At 38.4% G+C, this 21,067-nt stretch overlaps 2 protein-coding genes across 2 annotated transcripts in view; both read right to left on the minus strand.

Moving 5' to 3' along the window:
- Positions 1–18,834, minus strand: part of LOC127840423 (uncharacterized) — a 61,465-nt gene extending 42,631 nt beyond the window's left edge. The window contains exons 1-10 of the mRNA XM_052368838.1: positions 18,579–18,834; positions 17,809–17,926; positions 14,337–17,015; positions 12,065–12,351; positions 11,217–11,634; positions 9,718–9,860; positions 8,200–8,334; positions 5,671–5,806; positions 1,941–2,030; positions 1,151–1,377 (exon numbers count right to left, since the gene is read on the minus strand). Of these exons, the coding sequence (XP_052224798.1) occupies positions 1,151–1,377; positions 1,941–2,030; positions 5,671–5,806; positions 8,200–8,334; positions 9,718–9,860; positions 11,217–11,634; positions 12,065–12,351; positions 14,337–17,015; positions 17,809–17,926; positions 18,579–18,833 (4,488 nt within the window). The 5' untranslated portion in view covers position 18,834. The remainder of the gene's footprint in view (positions 1–1,150; positions 1,378–1,940; positions 2,031–5,670; positions 5,807–8,199; positions 8,335–9,717; positions 9,861–11,216; positions 11,635–12,064; positions 12,352–14,336; positions 17,016–17,808; positions 17,927–18,578) is intronic.
- A 1,629-nt stretch (positions 18,835–20,463) lies between these two features.
- LOC127840424 (SCO-spondin-like) overlaps positions 20,464–21,067 on the minus strand; it is an 88,152-nt gene continuing 87,548 nt past the window's right edge. Inside the window, exon 48 of the mRNA XM_052368839.1 lies at positions 20,464–20,552. Within this exon, the coding sequence (XP_052224799.1) occupies positions 20,464–20,552 (89 nt within the window). The remainder of the gene's footprint in view (positions 20,553–21,067) is intronic.

Here is a 21,067-nt window from a genome sequence, read left to right on the forward strand (position 1 = left end):
CGTCGAAGTTTGGGAAAGGTGGAAATAAGTGAAAAGTGAAAATAAGTGAACAGTGTAAGTAAGGGAAAAGTTGAAATAAGTGAAGCTTGGAAATAAGTGAAAAGTGTAAGTAAGGGAAAATTATAATAAGTAAAAAGAGGAATTAAGTGAAACGTTTAAGTAACTGAAAAGTTGAAATAAGTAACAAGATAATTAAGGGAAAAGTTGAAATACGTGAATAGTAGAAATATTTGAAAAAAGGGAAAAATGAACAGTTTTAATATGGGACATGTTGGAAAAAAAAGTTGAACGTTTACAAAGATGGAACGTTGACAGAAATGCCAGATGGTGAAAAGCTGAAATAAGTACCAAACGGTAAAAGCGTGAAATAAGTAACAGGTAGTTTAAAGTTGAAATACGTCAGAGTGTGTAATCACGTGATAGTCAAGATGGCGACGTCCATACCGAGACGGTTATTTTTCGCCGTTTTATACCCTTTATTACTTCTGTTTATTTTTTTAAATGACGCTCACTTTCCAGCCATATCAGTAAAAAGGTGATTAGCGTTTATTTCGTATTTAAATTCGCTTTATATAATCCCCGCACATTTTCTTAATGGAGCCCTAATTAGGTCATCCAACTAAGAAATTTCGAACCGAGTAAACTCGATATATACAGCTAATATTACTATGCAATAAAAGCCAGTGACTTTCTTCCTAATATGGCTAGAAAGTGAGCGGAATAACAAAAAATATACAAGTAATACAGGGTATAAAACGACGAAAAATAGCTACCTCGGCATGGACGTCGCCATCATGTTTGTCACGTGATTACCTTCTCTGATACGTGAGAGGTGGAGATAAGTGACAACTGGGGAATGGCTGAATGAAGTGTTAGGGGGTGAAATGTTGAAATAAGTTACATGCGGTGAAATGTTAAAGTAAACGATGGTAGGTGAAAAGTGCAAATAAGTGTAAGGCGGTGAAATATTTGAACAATAGACAAGTGATGAAAACTTAAAATACGTTGCTAGCGGTGAAAAGTTTTAATAAGTGACGAGCGGTGAAAAGTTAAAATAACTGACAGGTTGGTGAATAGTCGTTAGAACCTTATAAGGAAGGTTATTATCGGGTAAATCCAAAAAAGATATTATATGATTTCATTCTCTAACCTGTCCACCCATGTACGGTATATATTTCGTCTCCCCAGGTAACTGTATCAGTATCTTTATAGTCAGTATGTTCCCGTGCGTCGGTAGCACCAACTTGTCAAGCGCCGCGCCCCCATTGAAGTTGACCGCCACCCTCAGGTTGGCTTCGAACGACACCGCCGGGCCTGCGGGGTTTCCGGGCAACAGGCGGCGGAGGTCGAGCGTCTTATCGGAAGTTTCCAGGGACTCTAGAATATGTTAGTTTTGTAAAACCGTGTTACAGATGATAATGTGGCTAATGATGATGATGATAATTCACTGTATCTGCCTTTTTAAAACTAAATTTCAAAGATATCGATAAATTAATTTCAAACAATAAATATTTATGTGAAGGTATCAGCTAGAAACTATGTAGCCATAACCTACTTGCCTTATTAACCCTTAAAGCGCTGGAGCTGAATTTTAAAGGCCTTTGCAAACAGTTTGGATCCAGATGAGACGCCACAGAACGTGGCGTCTCATCAGGATCCAAACTGTTTGCTATTCTGATAGTATTCTTTGAAAAAAATCGAAGAAAATGCTAATTTTAGAAATTCTGCAGACGACATTTTAGCAGACGACAAATTTCCCAGCATGCAAAGGGTTAAACTTGATTTTCGTTTAGAAGAGGCTTTCTTTACACACAAAAATCCATAAAAGCAGATAGTGTCGTCCCTGTTTAGCCTATTCGAACTGCACAGGCTAATCTTGGATGACATTTTCTACAATATGCATCAGGATCTTTTTTCCCCCAAACGAGCCTCGTACATACCTGGTGACAGGATGCTTCGCTCCAACATGCTCTCGGCTTCACAGGGGACTGTACTCTCGGACATTGTAGTTAAGGCAGGAGTTGTCGTTCCTATAATACACATGCACTGTTAAAGAATGCTTCAAAGGGGAATGCACTCTCTGACATGGGAGTGTTAGCTGGAGTTGTCGTCCCAGGCATATACATGTATTGATTAACATAATCCTTCATATGGGACTGTACTCTCTGACATGGGAGTGTAAGCTGGAGTTGTCGTCCCTGGCATAAACATGTGCTGAAGTAAGTCATGCAAGTTTAAGGGACATATCAATACTAATACAGGATTTATACAGGAGGTCTGCGTCGTGGAAGAACAGCTGGCTTGACACTTTAAGAGTGGACATCTCTGCCCGTGGAATGAGCTAATCTTAGCGGCCAACAACATAAATGACCGGCGGAGGATGTCTTTGTCGTCCCTAATTTTTCCAAACGGAAAAAACGGTCAAGGGAATGATGATGATGATGATGATGATGATGATGATGATGATGATGATGATGATGATGATGATGATTATGATGATGATGATGATGATAATGATGACGAAAATGATGATTATGATGAAGATGACGATGATGATTACAGCTTTAAATCTTTAAATATAAACTACCCCTTTTCACCGCTCATATAAACAGCTTCCCATATGTCTTAGGCGCGAACATTAACGGGGCATATCACTTACACCATATTAAATAAAAAAAATAACACATTTTCTGTCCTAAATGTAAACGTATTTAAAGTTTGAAAAATCGCAGACTGATACCTTCATTTGAATGAGATAACAAGGGACAAATTTGTCACAAAATCAGGTTTTTAATTGGAAAAAAGTCTGATAAAGGGAGACAACTAAAACAGAACTGATTGTTTATAATTATCCCCCTTTGTTTAAAAATGAATCTATTTTTAGTCGTGGCGACCTTGACCTTAGAGATATTGACGTAATTCTTTCGTGAGACACACCGTCGACAAAGTTATTGTCCGGACAAGCTTGTTCCGCCCCCCCCGCCAGCCCGCCCGCCAGCCCGCCCGCCCGCCCGCCGACATTCGCAAATCTAATAATCAGTTTTTTCATTCGGAAAACCTGGTCAAAACCAGGAGAAAGGGGAACAATGATGTTATCACATTTTGTAAAAAAATATTCACATTTAAAAACATGTATATACTCTTGGTTAGCAAATCACAAACGAATGTCTCAATTCGCAAATTAGCAATAGAAATAAAAGGGCTTGTCAAATGCAAGTACAGTTTTTCATTTTCTGAAATGACGTAACACTTTATTAAGTATATACATTTTTGTGTAATGCACAGCACAACTCACGTTTACTGTTGTAATACAATGTGCAGAATCACAATTAATTGTGGACTCGACGATATCTACTAAGCTATGTGGGAGTGGGGACCGTTTGAATAAAAAATTGTAGTACACTTTTACGATACGATACAGTTTTCGAAGATGCATTAATTCTCTATCATATGATTATAAAGTATCAGTACTTAATTAACATAATTTATTTTATTGGCATATTTGACGATGTATATATTTGAAGAGAATGGCGATCAAATACTTCTACATGTTAATATAACAATTATCTCCTATGTTAAAAGTGACGTATCTCCTGATTGTAGTCCTTATCGTGTTGCCCTCATATTATTGTTGAAAAGTTATTTATTTTTCTATTGCCCAAAACCTCGGATGCTTTGAGTTTAATTATGAGTCACTATTAACCCATTTATGCCTAGAGTCTTGAAAAAAATGCCTTTGCAAACAGCGTAGACCCAGATGAGACGCCGCATCATGGGGCGTCTCATCAGGGTCTGCGCTGTTTTCTTAAAGGAATTTCTGTAAGAAATATTCTAAATATAGAAATAAATATTCTAGAAATCTCTAATTTTGGAAATAAATTTCTCCAATTTAGAAGGATGGGAGAGTCCACTAGGCATAAATGGGTTAAACAGGTTAAATAGAGAATAGAAGCATGGAGCAGGCTCTGAGAGCTTCAACAATGAAATTAGGGCGAGCTTAAGCTACTCCTTTTTTATCGTACCGTACAGTAAAACGTTACTATCGCCGGAACCTATTGTGTGTTTTATTTATCTATTTTTCAACTTAATCGTTTTTTACAGCTCGCATGTTTATAGAGCATGTGCAGTCCACACAGGTAAATCAGGGACCACGCTTTGCGCTTTTATTGTATTTGTTTGTTTGTTTATAATCAGTCTATTTTTAGGGAAATTCCTTTTTAAGCGGAACGTTTTGTCCATTAATGCCCTGTGCGGACTGCACAGGCTAATCTAGGACGTAACTTGACGCACATGTATTAAGCCCTGTTTTACCAGGGCGCGGGTCATATTTGAAGACCAGTTCCTACCAGTCACCTAACTCAGGCTGCATTTATGCGTGCTGCCAGTAAATATATAGATTTCGGATAATTTCTTGTCATATCAGTGTTATCTTACAGCGGTATACAGTCCACTAGTTTATATTTTAGAATGCGATTGTGTTGGAATGTATATTTGTGGTTACTCGCTATGAGAAAATGGGGTTTAATGTATGTGCGTAAAGAGTCGTCCCAGATTAGCCTGTGCAGTCCGCACGGGCTTATCAGGGGCGACACTTTCTGCATAAAATGGATTTTTGCTCAGAAATGACTATCTTTAAACGAAAACAATCATAAAAGCGTAAAGTGTCGTCGCTGCGGACTGCACAGGCTAATCTTGGACGACTCTTTACGCACATGCATTAAACCCCATTTCCATAGAGCGAGGCTGAAATGAATTCGTCTAGTTTTGCAGCATTTAGATGGATACAAGTAAGTAAGATTTGAAACAGTGTACGGATAATATGTCTCTAATAATCAAACTGGTTAGAAAAATCCTAGATTGTTTTAATTTCTTTAGAATTTAACAAGAAACTACAGTTTAAAGTTTGTCAATGGGTGCTCATAAATCGAATTAAACAACTGTATGGGAAATGTCTTCATACATTTTTTTAATATTTAATATAGGAAGTTTATATAAAGACGTTTACGGTTTATTATTTGTTTAATATACTATATCTTTCATCAATAAAATAATTACTTTGGAAAAAAAGCCCGCATGTTATCATCGCCATGAAATGGAAAGGAAAAAGCATTTCTACAATAAACACAGTTATATACCATGTGCGTATTAACGTTGCATTAACCTAAACAGGAATCTACGATATCTACTTAACATCAACATCAGTAGCATCATTTTTAAACTTTAGAAAGATAGGAAAGTAAAAGTTTTTAGAGATTGTGCTGTGTCAATATGTTATCCGGCGTGTATAATTATATGGCTTACCTAATAAACCTAATAAAACTTCCTGTTGATTGGAGATATAACAATGTATCTATTCACCAACTCGTTAGATCAATGTTGCACGTAGAAACAAAATAAAATAGTTATAATTACTAAAAAAAAATTCATCAATTGTCTCAGAAAATCCGAATACATGTACTATTAAATCATCTATATTCGTAAGCATACAAACTCGTGTTTTCATTTCAATGGTTTTCGTGGACAATTCGTGGATTTCTGGTTTTTGAGCAAAACAACATTGGAATTTAAATCTATCGACGTTTTCGTGTTGAATTCGTTGATCGGTAAACCCACGAAATCAACGAGAATTAATGTCCCTAAAAAAAATTATTTCTGTGTAGATTGATATACCTGGAACAAAGCAACCCCAAATCTGCAGAGTCATCAAGATGGCGTCCTGCACGATGTTCTTCTCCACCACCTCAACAACCACGCGCGCTATCGGAACGTTCCTAGGCATTTGTATGGCTGCGTCAGCCGGAAGTGGCTGTAACAGGATGACAAAGAAAGGAGCCGCGTTTTGGGAAAAACTGAGCGTAAAGTGTCGACGCAGAATAGCCTGTGAAATCCGCACAGGCTTATCGGCGACTATACTTTTCGCCGTAACTGAATTTTCATATAGAAGAGACTTCCTATATACAAAAAGTTAAAAAATAGGGGAAAGTGTCGTCCCTGGTAAAGCCTTCGGAGAGTTCACAGGCTAAAATAGGACGAGAATTACATTACATGCATTTAGTCCTGTTTTTTCTATAACGCGGCTCATATTATCTCATGAGTTTTACAGATTACAATATCGAATTCTGTAAACAATACAATTGGTGTACAAGAGTGCTCACAGGTATTCCTGTCTAAGTTGTCAATTTGGCATTCGAGGAATCATATCATAATGCGATTAAAGATCGTTCTCTGAACTAGCAAAACAATAAAACATTTTCAACGCGATCAAGCTGCACATACAGTGTTTCAACGCGATCATGCTGTTCATACAATGTTTCAACGCGATCATGCTGTGCATACAATGTTTCAATGCGATCATGCTGTACATAAATGTTCCAACGCGATCATGCCGTGCATACAATGTTTCAACGCAACCATGCCGTGCATACAATGTTTCAACGCGATCATGTTGCGCATACAATGTTTCAACGCGATCAAGCTGCACATACATTGTTTTAACGCGATCATGCTGTACATACAATGTTTCAACGCGATCATGTTGTACATACAATGTTTCAACGCGAACATGCTGTACATACAATGTTTCAACGCGATCATGCTGAACATACAATGTTTCAATGCGATCATGCTGTACATAAATGTTCCAACGCGATCATGCCGTGCATACAATGTTTCAACGCAATCATGCCGTGCATACAATGTTTCAACGCGATCATGATGTACATACAATGTTTCAACGCGATCATGCCGTGCATACAATGTTTCAACGCGACCATGCTGTACATACAATGTTTCAAAGCGATCATGCTGTACATACAATGTTCAACGCGATCATGCCGTGCATACAATGTTTCAACGCGATCATGCTGTACATACAATTTTTCAACGCGATCATGCCGTGCATACAGTGTTTCAACGCGATCATGCTGTACATACAGTGTTTCAACGCGATCACGTCGCGCATACAATGTTTCAACGCGATCATGCTGTACATACAATGTTTCAACGCGAGCATGCTGTACATACAATGTTTCAACGCTATCATGCTGCACATAAATGTTTCAACGCGATCATGCCGTGCATACAATGTTTCAACTCGATCATGCCGTGCATACAATGTTTCAACGCGATCATGCCGTGCATACAATGTTTCAACGCGATCAAGCTGCACATACATTGTATCAACGCGATCATGCTGTACATACAATCTTTCAACGCGATCATGCTGTGCATACAATGTTTCAACGCGATCATGCTGTACATACAATGTTTCAACGCGATCATGCTGCACATACAATGTTTCAACGCGATCATGCTGTACATAAATGTTTCAACGCGATCATGCCGTGCATACAATGTTTCAACGCGATCATGCCGTGCATACAATGTTTCAACGCGATCATGTTGTACATACAATGTTTCAACGCGATCATGCCATGCATACAATGTTTCAACGCGACCAAGCTGCACATATATAATGTTTCAACGCGATCATGCTGTACATAAATGTTTCAACGCGATCATGCCGTGCATACACTGTTTCAACGCGATCATGGCGTGCATACAATCTTTAAACGCGATCATGCTGTACATACAATGTTTCAACGCGATCATGCTGCACATACAATTTTTCAACGCGATCATGCCGTTCATACAATGTTTCAACGCGATCATGCTGTACATACAATTTTTCAACGCGATCATGCCGTTCATACAATGTTTCAACTCGATCATGCCGTGCATACAATGTTTCAACGCAATCATGCTGCACATACAATGTTTCAACGCGATCATACCGTGCATACAATGTTTCAACGCGATCATGCCGTGCATACAATGTTTCAACGCGATCATCTTGCACATACAATGTTTGAACGCGAACATGCTGTACATACAATGTTTCAACGCGACCATCCTGCACATACAATGTTTCACCGCGATCATACTGCATATACAAATTTTCAACGCTATCATGCTGGACATATTACGCCATTGATAAGGTTCATTAACGTTTTATTGTGATTTACGATGTACTTGTAAATTTGTAATTTTGTGTCTCTCATGAAGAATATTGATGTGTGTCATACGTTATAAAATGTGTGTTATTTAACAGCAGAATAACAAAATGCAACACATGCATGAACAGGTTTACCCAGAACGAGGCTGATACGAAAACCAGTGTGTTACAACTGTGGCACATACCTTGCCGCTGTTAAGAGTGACCAGAGTGTCGTCGCCAGGCCTGGTGTAGAAGACGAACACCCCCTTGATGTTAGTATGGTCCGGCAATTCCAATCGGTCCACAATCACCCCAGATGGAGGTAGGTCTACCGTGACCTGGAACATAGAGCAGATAAATAAACAACAGTGGCCAGTATAACTCTCACTTTTGGTTCCCAACTCAAGAGATAAGATTTGAGTATCCAATCTGCTGAGTATTAAGAATGTCGGTCGGGAAACAAACAATCTCAAATCTCGTCGATATGAGTATGTATATATTCTTTCGCAAACTCATGTTTGAGTCGGACTTAAAAGCTGCTATGTAAACACTCTGAGCATGATGGCCACACTGTCAGATCTAAAACAATTAGAAAGACACACACTAAAATTGACTCATAATAATATAAGTATGATCGTTATACTAGACCATGGTCGTGATTTTTTGCGTACAACACTTTTGATTGCTAATGCACTTACTTTGCCATTGTTAAAGATATACTTAATAGTCTTATAACAAATAAGACAAAATGAAATGTAATAATTACGATTTCTTGAAAGTAATTTAGTTTTAACAGATCGGTGTGATATACAACCTTATAGTTGAACAGCGATCTAGGAAAACAGGTCTTAAAGCATGTACACAAAGTCTCGTCACACGTTTGCCTATGCATTTCACACTGGCGTATAAGGAACGACACTATCCGCTTGTATGGAATTTCTCTTTAAAGGAAATTGTTTTTTAAACCATAATCTAGTCTAGGCGGAAAGTGTCGCCCCTGATAAGCATATGTCGTCCGCTAAAGCTAAGCCGAGACGACAAAATGAACACGAAGTAAGCCCTATTGTCCCAGAGCGAGGCTAATATGTTTAACTGGTTCCCCGTTGAATATAACTGTTAACTCCGTTGACTTTAATATAGAGAGTAGCGATAGATAAGGGGAGGTAACCAATCTACTAATATTTTGGTCATACTTTAGAAAGTTGACTACTGCTTACATTTATAATATCAAAGGTGATGTTAAGTGAGGAAAATATCGCCCCGTTGGTGCACAAAGGTATCACGTGCCTTCTAATTGCAATGTCGCGTGGTACCTTTTTTACACCAAGGGGGGCGATATGATGCATGCTAACATTTTTAGCTATTTATACATGCAAATTATCTGTACTGCCTTAGCAGCATAAACGTTCACCTGAAATCACTATAACATACCGGTGATTGACTTTCATCGAAGGATCAAATATAGATACGCATGTTCAACTATTCATTTGCATTTTGAAATATAAATGTTCATTTTCAATTATTAATTTGCATGTTGAAATATTTATTTGCATGTTCAAATATGAATGTGTATGTTCAAGCCCCGTTATAAAAATGGGCTACATGCATGTGCGTAAAGTGCAATGCGCATAGACTAATCAGGAACAACACTCGGCTCGTAAACTGGATTTTCCTTTCAGAAACCAGAACGCGGCTCTGATATACCGATAACAAGTGCTTGCCTTCAAGTTAGGTCGGTGGGACTTGAGTGGGTTACCGAGCTGTGGACGCAGTCTATTTGCATCCACTGTGATGTCGTTCGTGCGAATGTTGCCGTTGGGAATATCGTGATAACTCTCCATGCCCTTCAGCAGTAAGCAGGGCTCTAGAAAACAACCAAGGTTACGTTGAGAATAATATAAAATCATTAATTTTTGTTGTCATGAAATGGCGTGTGTTTGTTTATGACGTTTTCGTGGACAGGTAAATTTGTGGATTTCAGATTTTAGTTGTTATATGAATTTGTGTTTTTTCTTTTTCGATGTGTTTGTGTGAAATTCGTGGACCCGTCAACCCATGAAATGAGCGACATTTGTTGTTCCATTAAAATTATGATTTGACAATGCCAGTGTGGTATTCTGATAATTCGTATCATTCGACTTGGTTGAGCTAAGTACGGAATCCAGTTAATTTTGAATGTGACCTGTCGATTTTAGCGCCGCTTTTAGTGAAAACAACTTAGGGTTGACACTCAGTAACGGTTATTGTGCGCAATGTGTGCTCAATTGAATGTCATGGGTCGTTTGAAATGTGGCGCGTCGCTTTAAACGTCGTCTGAAGTGCTACGTTGGGTAGTGTCGACAGTCGACCATTGCACAACATCTATGCGGTATTATGTCGCTTGTCGATTGAAATGTCGCGCGTCGCTCTGGATTACGTATTTAGTGCCCCATGGGTGTGTACCGTATGGTGCGTCGCTTTGAATGTCGCCTGTCACCCGTTGAGGTCGACACACGATAATCAAAAGCGAAAAACGACACGTCATTCGATATCTAACAATAAGTGATATCAGTGGGAATGAAAGTGTCTTGCACATGTTCTGTATGGTGATGGTATATTAGAAGTTTAAATTCACTCGCATATGAATTATCGAAGAAGTTCGTTGCAAACCCTTTTAATATTTTATGTAGACTGAATGACCAATCAAAAAAGCAAAATGTTTGACAAATTGACTCTAATTTACTGTAAACTCATTATTATTCGTGGGTCATTAATTTTCGTTGATTTCGTGTGTTCCCCTATCCACGAATTTGACACAAACACATCTGACAATGACCGACTTTTGTTCTAAAAGAGAACTGCACGAATTTACGTGTCCACAACAGACATTAAAAACCACGAAATTTCTTGCCGAAGAATATCAATGATTTAACAATAGTTTCTATAAGACTAAGTTTAAGTGGGCATTTGCTACTTATAAAGACTATATGCTTGATTTGGGACGATTGAACTTTACCGCTACGTAAAAAAGAATAGAAATAGGGGATATTTGTTGGATTCGGTGGATTATCGATTTTAATTCACGAGTGATTATAGAAAATAATATTTTCACGAGTGGCGCAGTTCAATCTAGCCCTTGGTTTCAACAATAATCTACAAGCACCTCACTTACCGGTGGTGTATACAGTTACATACGAGGTCGTGTATGCAGTGTGACTGGTGACTATAGCACCTCACTTACCGGTGGTGTATACAGTTACATACGAGGTCGTGTATGCAGTGTGACTGGTGACTATTGGCGGCAATGTTGTTTGTACAGTAGTGTAAGAAGGCGGCGTTGTCTTTTCAGAGCTGTACGAAGCAGTTGTTGTCTCTGAACTAACGTAACCCAAGGTGATCCCTTGGCTGGCCGTCAGGCTGGGTTCTGTTGTCAGAGACGATGACGCGAGACTTGACTCCGTAGTTAGGACAGACGAAGACGACACGGTTGTGAAGACTGATACAGTCGGAACAGCGGTGGTGGTCATGTAGCGGAAACAGCCATACACTTCCAGTCTGAACTTCATGGTTTTGTTAGACTGGTCTCGCGAGAACGTAATTAAAATGTCAACTGCGTCTGGTAATCCGAGGAACTGGACTATTGTAGATGGAGAAACGTCCTTGAAATGAAAGGTAAGATACATTTTAAAATCCCATCAACTTTCAAAATCAACGAATAGTTCCTTACTTTAACAACCTCCATTTTAGTTTTAAAGGGAGAAATACGCTTAAACAAAGAGTCACTTCATAGGGAAAATTAACTTGAAAATAGAAAACAATAATGAGTGTGTCAGTATCATTTTTAAAGCAATTTCAGTTTTCGGAGGCAGCGGCTTTATATATATCTTAAATAAGAATAATTTGAATAATGTGTAAATGTACTTAATATCCAAGAAGAGGTAAACGAAAGTATAACATAAAGGCAGTGCAACTTTAGTAATATTTTCGTATGTCCCATTTCATATAGAAGAATATACTACTCTGTATTTAACATGCATTCATGAAATAATATATGGTAAAAATACAATATCCCACAAAAACGCAATGCACCTGAGCAGCCAGAACTGTCGTAGCATTCTTGTCCGGACGAACAAATTCGACCGTAATAGATTTCACGTTCTCAGCCGTCGGCAGTTTCACCGACTCTATGGGAATGGCCGGCATAAACCAGATCTTGACAGTGAACGCGTCCTTGTCGACGCTGAATGGCCGCAGACTGTTTGGCCTTAGCATGTCAACGTCGTCCAGCGACTCGTTCTTGACGTCAACGATGCTGTCTCTTCCAATAAACAAGGGCTTGCTCATTCCCTCGATCACTTCGCATCGTGTTGTTAGTCCTGGAGCACACCATGTTACAGTAATGATTGGAGCACACCATGTTACAGTAATGATTGGAGCACACCATGTTACAGTAATGATTGGAGCACACCATGTTACAGTAATGATTGGAGCACACCATGTTACAGTAATGATTGGAGCACACCATGTTACAGTAATGATTGGAGCACACCATGTTACAGTAATGATTGGAGCACACCATGTTACAGTAATGATTGGAGCACACCATGTTACAGTAATGATTGGAGCACACCATGTTACAGTAATGATTGGAGCACACCATGTTACAGTAATGATTGGAGCACACCATGTTACAGTAATGGAGCACACCATGTTACAGTAATGGAGCACACCATGTTACAGTAATGATTGGAGCACACCATGTTACAGTAATGATTGGAGCACACCATGTTACAGTAATGATTGGAGCACACCATGTTACAGTAATGATTGGAGCACACCATGTTACAGTAATGATTGGAGCACACCATGTTACAGTAATGGAGCACACCATGTTACAGTAATGGAGCACACCATGTTACAGTAATGATTGGAGCACACCATGTTACAGTAATGATTGGAGCACACCATGTTACAGTAATGATTGGAGCACACCATGTTACAGTAATGATTGGAGCACACCATGTTACAGTAATGATTGGAGCACACCATGTTACAGTAATGATTGGAGCACACCATGTTACAGTAATGATTGGAGCACACCATGTTACAGTAATGATTTGGAAATCTAACAGCTGACAACACTAGCGTTTATATCAGCATTGTTCTGGGGAAAACGGGGCTTATTGCATATTCGTTAAGTGTTGCCCCAAGTGTTGCAGTCCGCACAGTCTAATCCGGGACGACACTTTCCGCTTAAACTAGATCGTCGTTAAAGGGATCTGTTCACGCTTTGGTAAATTGACAAAATTGAAAAAAGTTGTTTCAGATTCGCAAATTTTCGTTTGAGTTATGATATTTGTGAGGAAACAGTAAAACTGAACAATTACCATGCTCTAATATAGCCATTATATGCATCTTTTGACGATTTTAAAACCTAAAAATTATAAAGCGTTTCAACGCGTAACGATTGAATAATTTGGAGAGTTCTGTTTTTGTCGTTAAATTTTGTGCAACTACGAAGATTGCTTATATAATGTATAAAATACGTTAAGTATGTGTACTCGGCGGAATAGCTCAGTAGGCTAAAGCGTTTTTACTTCAGGACTCTGGCAGGACTCCAGGGGTCACTGGTTCGAAACCTACTCCGGGCAATGTTCTTTTCCTTATTTTAATTTTATTCTTGATTTTTTACTGGAGCTTTTACGATCCAATGTTTACATTTATCAATACAAAGCATTTAATGAATAAGTTAAAAAAATGCCAAAATCTGTGAAAAGGCCCCTTTAAGAAAAGACTACCTTTAAACGAAAAATTCCATACCAGCGGAAAGTGCATTAAGACCAGTTTTCCAATAAAGAAGACCTTTTGCTTTTTAAAACTCGCAGCTTTGAACAATATTAGTTATTGTATAGTTAAAGTTTATCCTAAACGCTACCCATGAAAATGCTTACAGAAAACACACATTCCGTCCAAAACCGTGAGATGCGAGTATAAGCAAAGCCGAATTTGAATTTAGGGTATGATTTTTTTAATTAGAAGTAGGGTTCGTAATGCAATTTAACATCATAAGAAACATCAATATGGTTATGTGTAACTAATGCAGAATCTTAAGATAATTACCGTACTTAACCACTTATAACGCGCACCAAATTTTTAAATTCCAAAAATAAGGAACACAAGTTTGCAGATAAAAAAAATACAAATCGGATTCTAAAACTTATTGATCAAAACCACACGTTAGTAGTCTGACTAGCGTATGTATCAATTTTAAACGCGCTCACTCACTTTTTAAATGAAAATTTCCTGATTTACAGCTGAGCGAAAAACATTGTAAAGTACGATAAAAAAAAACAATAATTACCTGCTATAACCTCGATGGATGATGAGCTAGGAGCTTCTGATGTACTTGGAGTTGTAATGGAACTTGTCGGTGACATAGATGAATATACACTAGGAGTTGACGATGATGATGAAGATACCGAGGAAGAAACATATATAGTACTTTCACTTTCCGAAGACATTGTCGATATGGTGCTAACTGGACTAGACATTGATTCCGGAGTAGAAACAGAACGTGTTGTTTCTATTGCGGACGAAACGCCAGGGGTTGTATATGATGACTCTGCTATTGAAGGTGTTTCCGAGACGGTGCTTAAATTTACCGACGATGTTGAACTACCTAGACTTGAAACTGTACCCGGAGTAGAAGCAGAACTTGTTTCAGTGAGTGAAGAAACACTGGAAGTTGTAGATGACGATTCAGTTACAGTAGGTGTCGCAGTTCCTATGCTTTGTGATACTGAAGATGAATATCCTGGTGTAGAACTTGTACCAGGGGTAGACGGATAACTTATTGTTTCAGAGGAGGAAGGAACACTGAAAGTTGTAGATGATTCTTCTAACGAAGGTGTCGTTGTGCCAGTGCTAGATACTTCTGAAGTTGTTGTTTCAGTAGCGGAAGAAATACTAGATGTTGTTGATAATGATTCTGCTATTGAAGGGGTCATTGTGCCTGTGGTGGATGCTACTGACGATGTTATTTCAGTATACGAAGAAACACCAGCAGTTGTTGATGATGATTCTGCTACTGAGGTCGCTGTACCTGTGCTAGATGATACGGATGATGAATATCCTGGAGTAGAAATGGTCCCTGTTGTAGAAATATAACTAGTTGTTTCGGAGGATAAAGAAACGCTAGGGGTTGTTGATCGTGATTCTACTGTTCCTGTACTAGATGACACTGAAGATGACGTTCCTGGAATAGAACTTGTGCCAGGAGTAGTGACAGAACTTGTTGTTTCAGTGTATGATGATACACCAGGAGTTGTAGATGATGGCTCTGCTATTGAATGTGTCGTTGTGCCTGTGCTGTATGGTTCTGTTGATGTTGTTTCAGTAGCGGAAGAAGTACTAGAAGTTGTATATGATGATTCTGCAACTGAAGACGTCGTTGTGCCTGTGCTATATGATTCTGCAGATGTTGTTTCAGTAGCAGAAGAAACACTAAACATTGTTGATGATGACTCTGCAATTGAAGGTGTCGCAGTTCCTGTGCTGTATGATTCTGCAGATGTTGTTTCAGTGGAGGAAGAAGTACTAGACGTTGCAGTTGATGACTCTGTTACAGAAGGTGTCGTTGTGCCTGTACTATATGATTCTGCAGATGTTGTTTCAGTTGAGGAAAAAGTACTAGAAGTTGTAGGTGATGACTCTGTTACATAAGGTGTCGTTGTGCCTGTGCTATATGATTCTGCAGATGTTGTTTCAGTGGAGGAAGAAGTACTAGAAGTTGTTGATGATGATTCTGCAATTGAAGGTGTCGCAGTTCCTGTGCTGTATGATTCTGCAGATGTTGTTGCAGTAGCGGAAGAAACACTAGATATTGTTGATGATGATTCTGCAACTGAAGGTGTCACCGTTCCTGTGCTAGATGATACTGAAGAGGAATATCCTGGAGTAGAACGTGTGCCCGGAGTAGATAGAGAACTAGTTGTTTCTGAAAGGGAAGAAACGCTTCGAGTTGTAGACGATGACTCTGTTACAGAAGGTGTCGATGTGCCTGTGCTAGATGATACTGAAGAGGCAGTTCTTGGGGTAGAGCTTGTGCCGGGCGTAGAAATATAACCTGGTTCACTTGACATTGTAACTTCACTTGAGGAAACTGATGATCCTGGAGTGGATGCAGTACTTGGAGTTGTTGAACCTGTTTCTGATGACGACGCACCAGGAGTTGTTGCTGATGTTGATTCACCATGAGTTGTTGTTGATTTTGATGACGTAACAAATGGGGTTGTTGCTGATTCTGATGACGTAACAAGTAGAGTTGTTGCTGATTCTGATGACGTAACAAGTGGAGTTGTTGCTGATACTGATGATGTAACAAGTGGAGTTGTTGTTGAAATTGATGACGATACAAGTGGAGTTGCTGTTGATTCTAATGACGACACACTAGGAGTTGTTGGACCTGTTTCTGATGAAGACACACCAAGAGTTGATTCTGGATACGACGAACCATAAGCTGTTGTTGATTCTGATGATGTTACACCAGGAGTTGTTGCTGATGACGTCACACCAGGAGTTATTGCTGAAGATGATGTTTCAACAGGGGTTGTAGCTGATGACGATTCACCAGGTGTCGTTGCTGATTGTGATGACGACATAACAGTAGTTGATTCTGATGAAGACAAACCAGGAGTTGTTGCTGAAGATAATGTTGCACCAGGAGTTGTTGCTGATGACGTCACACCAGGAGTTGTTGCTGAAGATGATGATTCACCAGGAGTTGTTGCTGATGACGATTCACCAGGTGTTGTTGCTGATTGTGATGACGACATACCAGGAGTTGATTCTGATGACGACACAACAGGAGTTGTTTCTGATGACGTCACACCAGAAGTGGTTGCTGATGACGATTCACCAGGGGTTGTTGCTGATGACGTCACGCCAGGAGTGGTCTCTGATTCTGATGACGACACAAAAGGGGTGGTTGGTAAACTCGACGAAGGTGTAGTTTCCGATACGACTGATAGAGTTGATGATCCTGAAATGGTATCATTTATACAGATTATATATGAATTTTAAATTCAACATATGATTTACTCCATGTATATGTTTGTGAAATAGCAAAAAGCATGTAATCAAATGGTATATTAAATATGAAGGCATATTATCGACAATCTTGGGGTATAAGATTCTGCACCATTCCCACATAAATAGATCCTTTATATATAGATTTGTTTAAACAATGAATATTTAAAACAAAAGTTTAAGTTAATTTCATTAAATCAAGCATTAAAATGCTAAACACGCAATACGCATGCGCATAAAGTGTTGCCCAAGATTAGCCTTAAAACTCCACACTAGATTACACTAGACTTGTAATCATGATCGAAACTTGCCACATTTACTGGAATTTCGCTAAAAAGAGACTTCTTTTAAACGAAACATTCCAAAGAGGAAGGTTTCCTCCTTGATAAGCCGGCACAGATGTATCTGGGGCGACACTTTACGCACATGCATTGAGTTTTCTAAACCCGAGGCTCATATAAATGAGTCGCGTTCTGAGAAAACTGGGCTTAATGCATGTGCGTAAAGTGTCGTCCCAGATAAGCAGTCCGCACAGGCTTATCATAGACGGCACTTTCCGCTTTTATGGTATTTTTAGTTTCAAGGAAGTCCCTCCTTACCGAATATCAAGTTTAAGCGGAAAGTGTCGTCCCTGATTAGCCTGTGCGGACTGCACAGGCTAATCTGGGATGACACTTTACGCACATGCATTAAGCCCCGTTTTCTAAAACCGAGGCTCGTATAAATATGCCTTGAAATGCGTATACCTGTTGGATAGCAGGCAATGACGCTGATGCGCAGCTGGTAGGGCGCCGTGCCGAACAGCTCTATGTCCACCTCTATCACTGCATGGTTGATTGGCACACGTTCTGAAGGCAGAAACTTCTGAAAAAATAAGAAGTTTCGGTAATTCATCGAAAAAAAAGAAGGATAGTTGTACGTTTCGGTCGATTACCGCATACAATGAAGGATAGTTGTTAGTGTCGGTAGATTAACACATACAATGAAGGATAGTTGTACGTGTCGGTAGATTACCACATAAAATGAAGGATAGTTGTAAGTTTTCGTCGTTTACCGCATACAATGAAGGGTAGTTGTCAGTGTCGGTAGGTTACCACATTAAATGAAGGATAGATGTAAGTGTCGGTAGATTATCGCATTTAATGAAGGACAGTTGTAAGTGTCGGTAGATTACTGCAAACAAATGAAGGATAGTTGTAAGTGTCGGAAGATTACCGTATAAAATGACGCATGGTTGTAAGTGTCGGTAGATTACCGCATCCAATGAAGTATTGTTGTAAGTGTCGGTCGATTAACGTATACAATAAAGGATAGTGGTAAGGGTCGGTATATTATCGCAAAAAATGAAGGATAGTTGTAAGTTTCGGTAGATTACATCATAAAATGAAGGATAGTTGTAAGTTTCAGAACATGGAACAAAGTAAAAGTTAGTTGTATTTTCGTTAGATACACAATTATAAAAGGATAGTTGTCAGTTGTGGTAGATGGTTCGGTTTGATTAAGTCAATGGACCTACCTTTCCTCCGCTGACAGGTTTCAATGTCGAGTCGATCGGGCGCTTGACCTTCACCCTGAAGCTGTCAACATTCGTCGACGTCACCAGTGCAACTGACTCCACAAACACAACCGGGAGGACTATGCGGATCACCGGATCATTTTTCCTGATGAGCAGCGGAGAAACGCTACCCGGTCGGATGTTGTCGATGTTTTTCATCGCAGCCTCGTCGTCGGTGAAGATCACGTTTGAAGGGATGGACAGGGGGCTCGACATGCTCTCGGAGACGAAGCAGGGGGTCACCAGGGAAACTGAAAAACAAAACATGTCATGATAATACTCCGAAATTTGATTTCTGATTAGTCGTTATTATTTGAGGGACATTTCTTTTGGTTTATTTCGCGGGATGACCGATCCATGATTTTAACACAAACACATCGGAACACATCGGAACATATCAGAGAATTACCGCGCGAATTCCTTTTTTTTCTTCTGTCGGAAATTCATGAAATTTACCTGACCACATAAAATTCATTTTTTTGCATCGACGAAATGTCTTGCTGACAGTATCCGGCTGTAAATCAAACTGACCGAATTTAAATAATGTCAAACTCACTTGTCATAATTTTTACAAATATTACTTTAATTTCTTAAATGAAACTACCGTCAGTACTAAGGGATAGATCAGCGTTGTTTTTACATAGAGATCTTAATTTGTTGAACATTACGAGATCTAAAAAACAACATTAGTTAACATCCTTATCTAAGCCTTACTGACCGTTTGGTGGTAAAAAGTCACCGATCCATAACTGGCTGTTCTTAAATATTCAACATATTTTAAAATCTTTTAAATTTATTGGCATTAAATTTCTTTAAAAATGATTTATTCGTGGACACGTAAAGTCATGAATTGTTGATTAAAACAAAAAGGTTGATTAAGAAGGTCATTTTGATTTTCATTCGTCAGGGTTGTATTCGTGGATTGGTCAATCAACGAAAATTGCCACCAACGATAATTATATTACAGAATAGTGAATTGTTTGCGTAAGATTTTTTTTGTAGTTTCATTCTTTAAACATGTGATATTTTGCATATAACATTTTATTTTTAAAATACACAAAAAGAGTATATCTGTTTAACATGTTTTGATATTAGTTATGATACATAACATATATAAAGGTCATGGTTGTTGTGGATAAAATATGTGTGAATTTCAAACATGATTTCAAGGTTTTCACTTATATGGGATAGCATTACAAGAGTACATGAAGATATGGGTAAAATAAGGGAAAACGTGAATGTTGCTTTAAGGTAGGTTTACCTTTGTTAAAAAGTATACATGTATTTAAAGTAGTTTTCTATGATAGGTTTACTAATTGGAGATAAAAAGCACCCAGCGATTATACAATATATGTAATTTAGTTTGCGTAGTCGCGATTAATTCCTCGATTGAAATTATATTATTAAAAAAATAAACAAAAGCGTCTATTAGTGTTGTTAATAATTCCATAGAGTTTATCATGTGTGCATTGTTGGAATCAGCTATTGTAAAAATGCAGAATGGTGTAATTGCAAAATTTAGTTCAATGGTTTTTAACCTTTCTAACTTGTTGAAAATAAAGTGTTTGATATCAATTCAAAACTTTTGAATGACATGACAATCCCAAAATATGTGAGTATTTGTTTTTGAGTGCATATAACACAAATCACATAATGCTGACAGAACAAGATTGCATTTATGAAGTTAAGTATTATTTTGCTTGATGTATTTATATTGGGAGGTTCTAAGTTTAGTGTCAATAGTAAATTTTATCACAAGTACTGGTTCCACCTAGGAATGGACGTAAGAGAGTTTCAATGAGCCTTAGGCTTTTAATGCAATCGAACCGACATAAATAGGTTTAAACTAACCTGTGGTGGAGCTCGACTCTTGTAGACTGCTAACTGTTGTGAGAACGGACTCTGACATTGTCGTCACGGAGGGTGTCGTAGTCTCTGTAAGGAGAACAAATTCAAAGCACACTGATGTCCTTAATGTTCAAAATTTAAAAGTGTCACTAGTAAAGAGATAATAACTCCTTGCAGCATTTGTGTAAAGAACATGTTTTTTTTATTTTAGTTAGCCCTTGCATTTTGTGAAAATGAATATGTCATTATATTGACAAGTGGTAACATATGACGCAAAATTATGCATGATTTACAAGTTCTTATCTAGGACTCCGAATAATGCAATATCAACAAGCAGTTACCTATAACTCAAAATAATGCAATATTGACAGTAGTTACCTGTGACTCAAAATAACACAATATTGACAATTGGTTACGTATTACTCCAAATAATGTAATATTGACAGGCGGTTACGTATGACTCCAAGTAATGCAATATTGACAATTGGTTACGTATGACTCCAAATATAGTAAATACTGACAATTGGTTACGTATGACTCCGAATAATGTAATATTGGCAAGAGGTTACGTATGACTCCAAATAATGTAATATTGACAAGAG

This window comes from Dreissena polymorpha, chromosome 8, assembly GCF_020536995.1.
Source record: "Dreissena polymorpha isolate Duluth1 chromosome 8, UMN_Dpol_1.0, whole genome shotgun sequence".
In the NCBI taxonomy this organism is placed as follows: Eukaryota; Metazoa; Mollusca; class Bivalvia; order Myida; family Dreissenidae; genus Dreissena; species Dreissena polymorpha.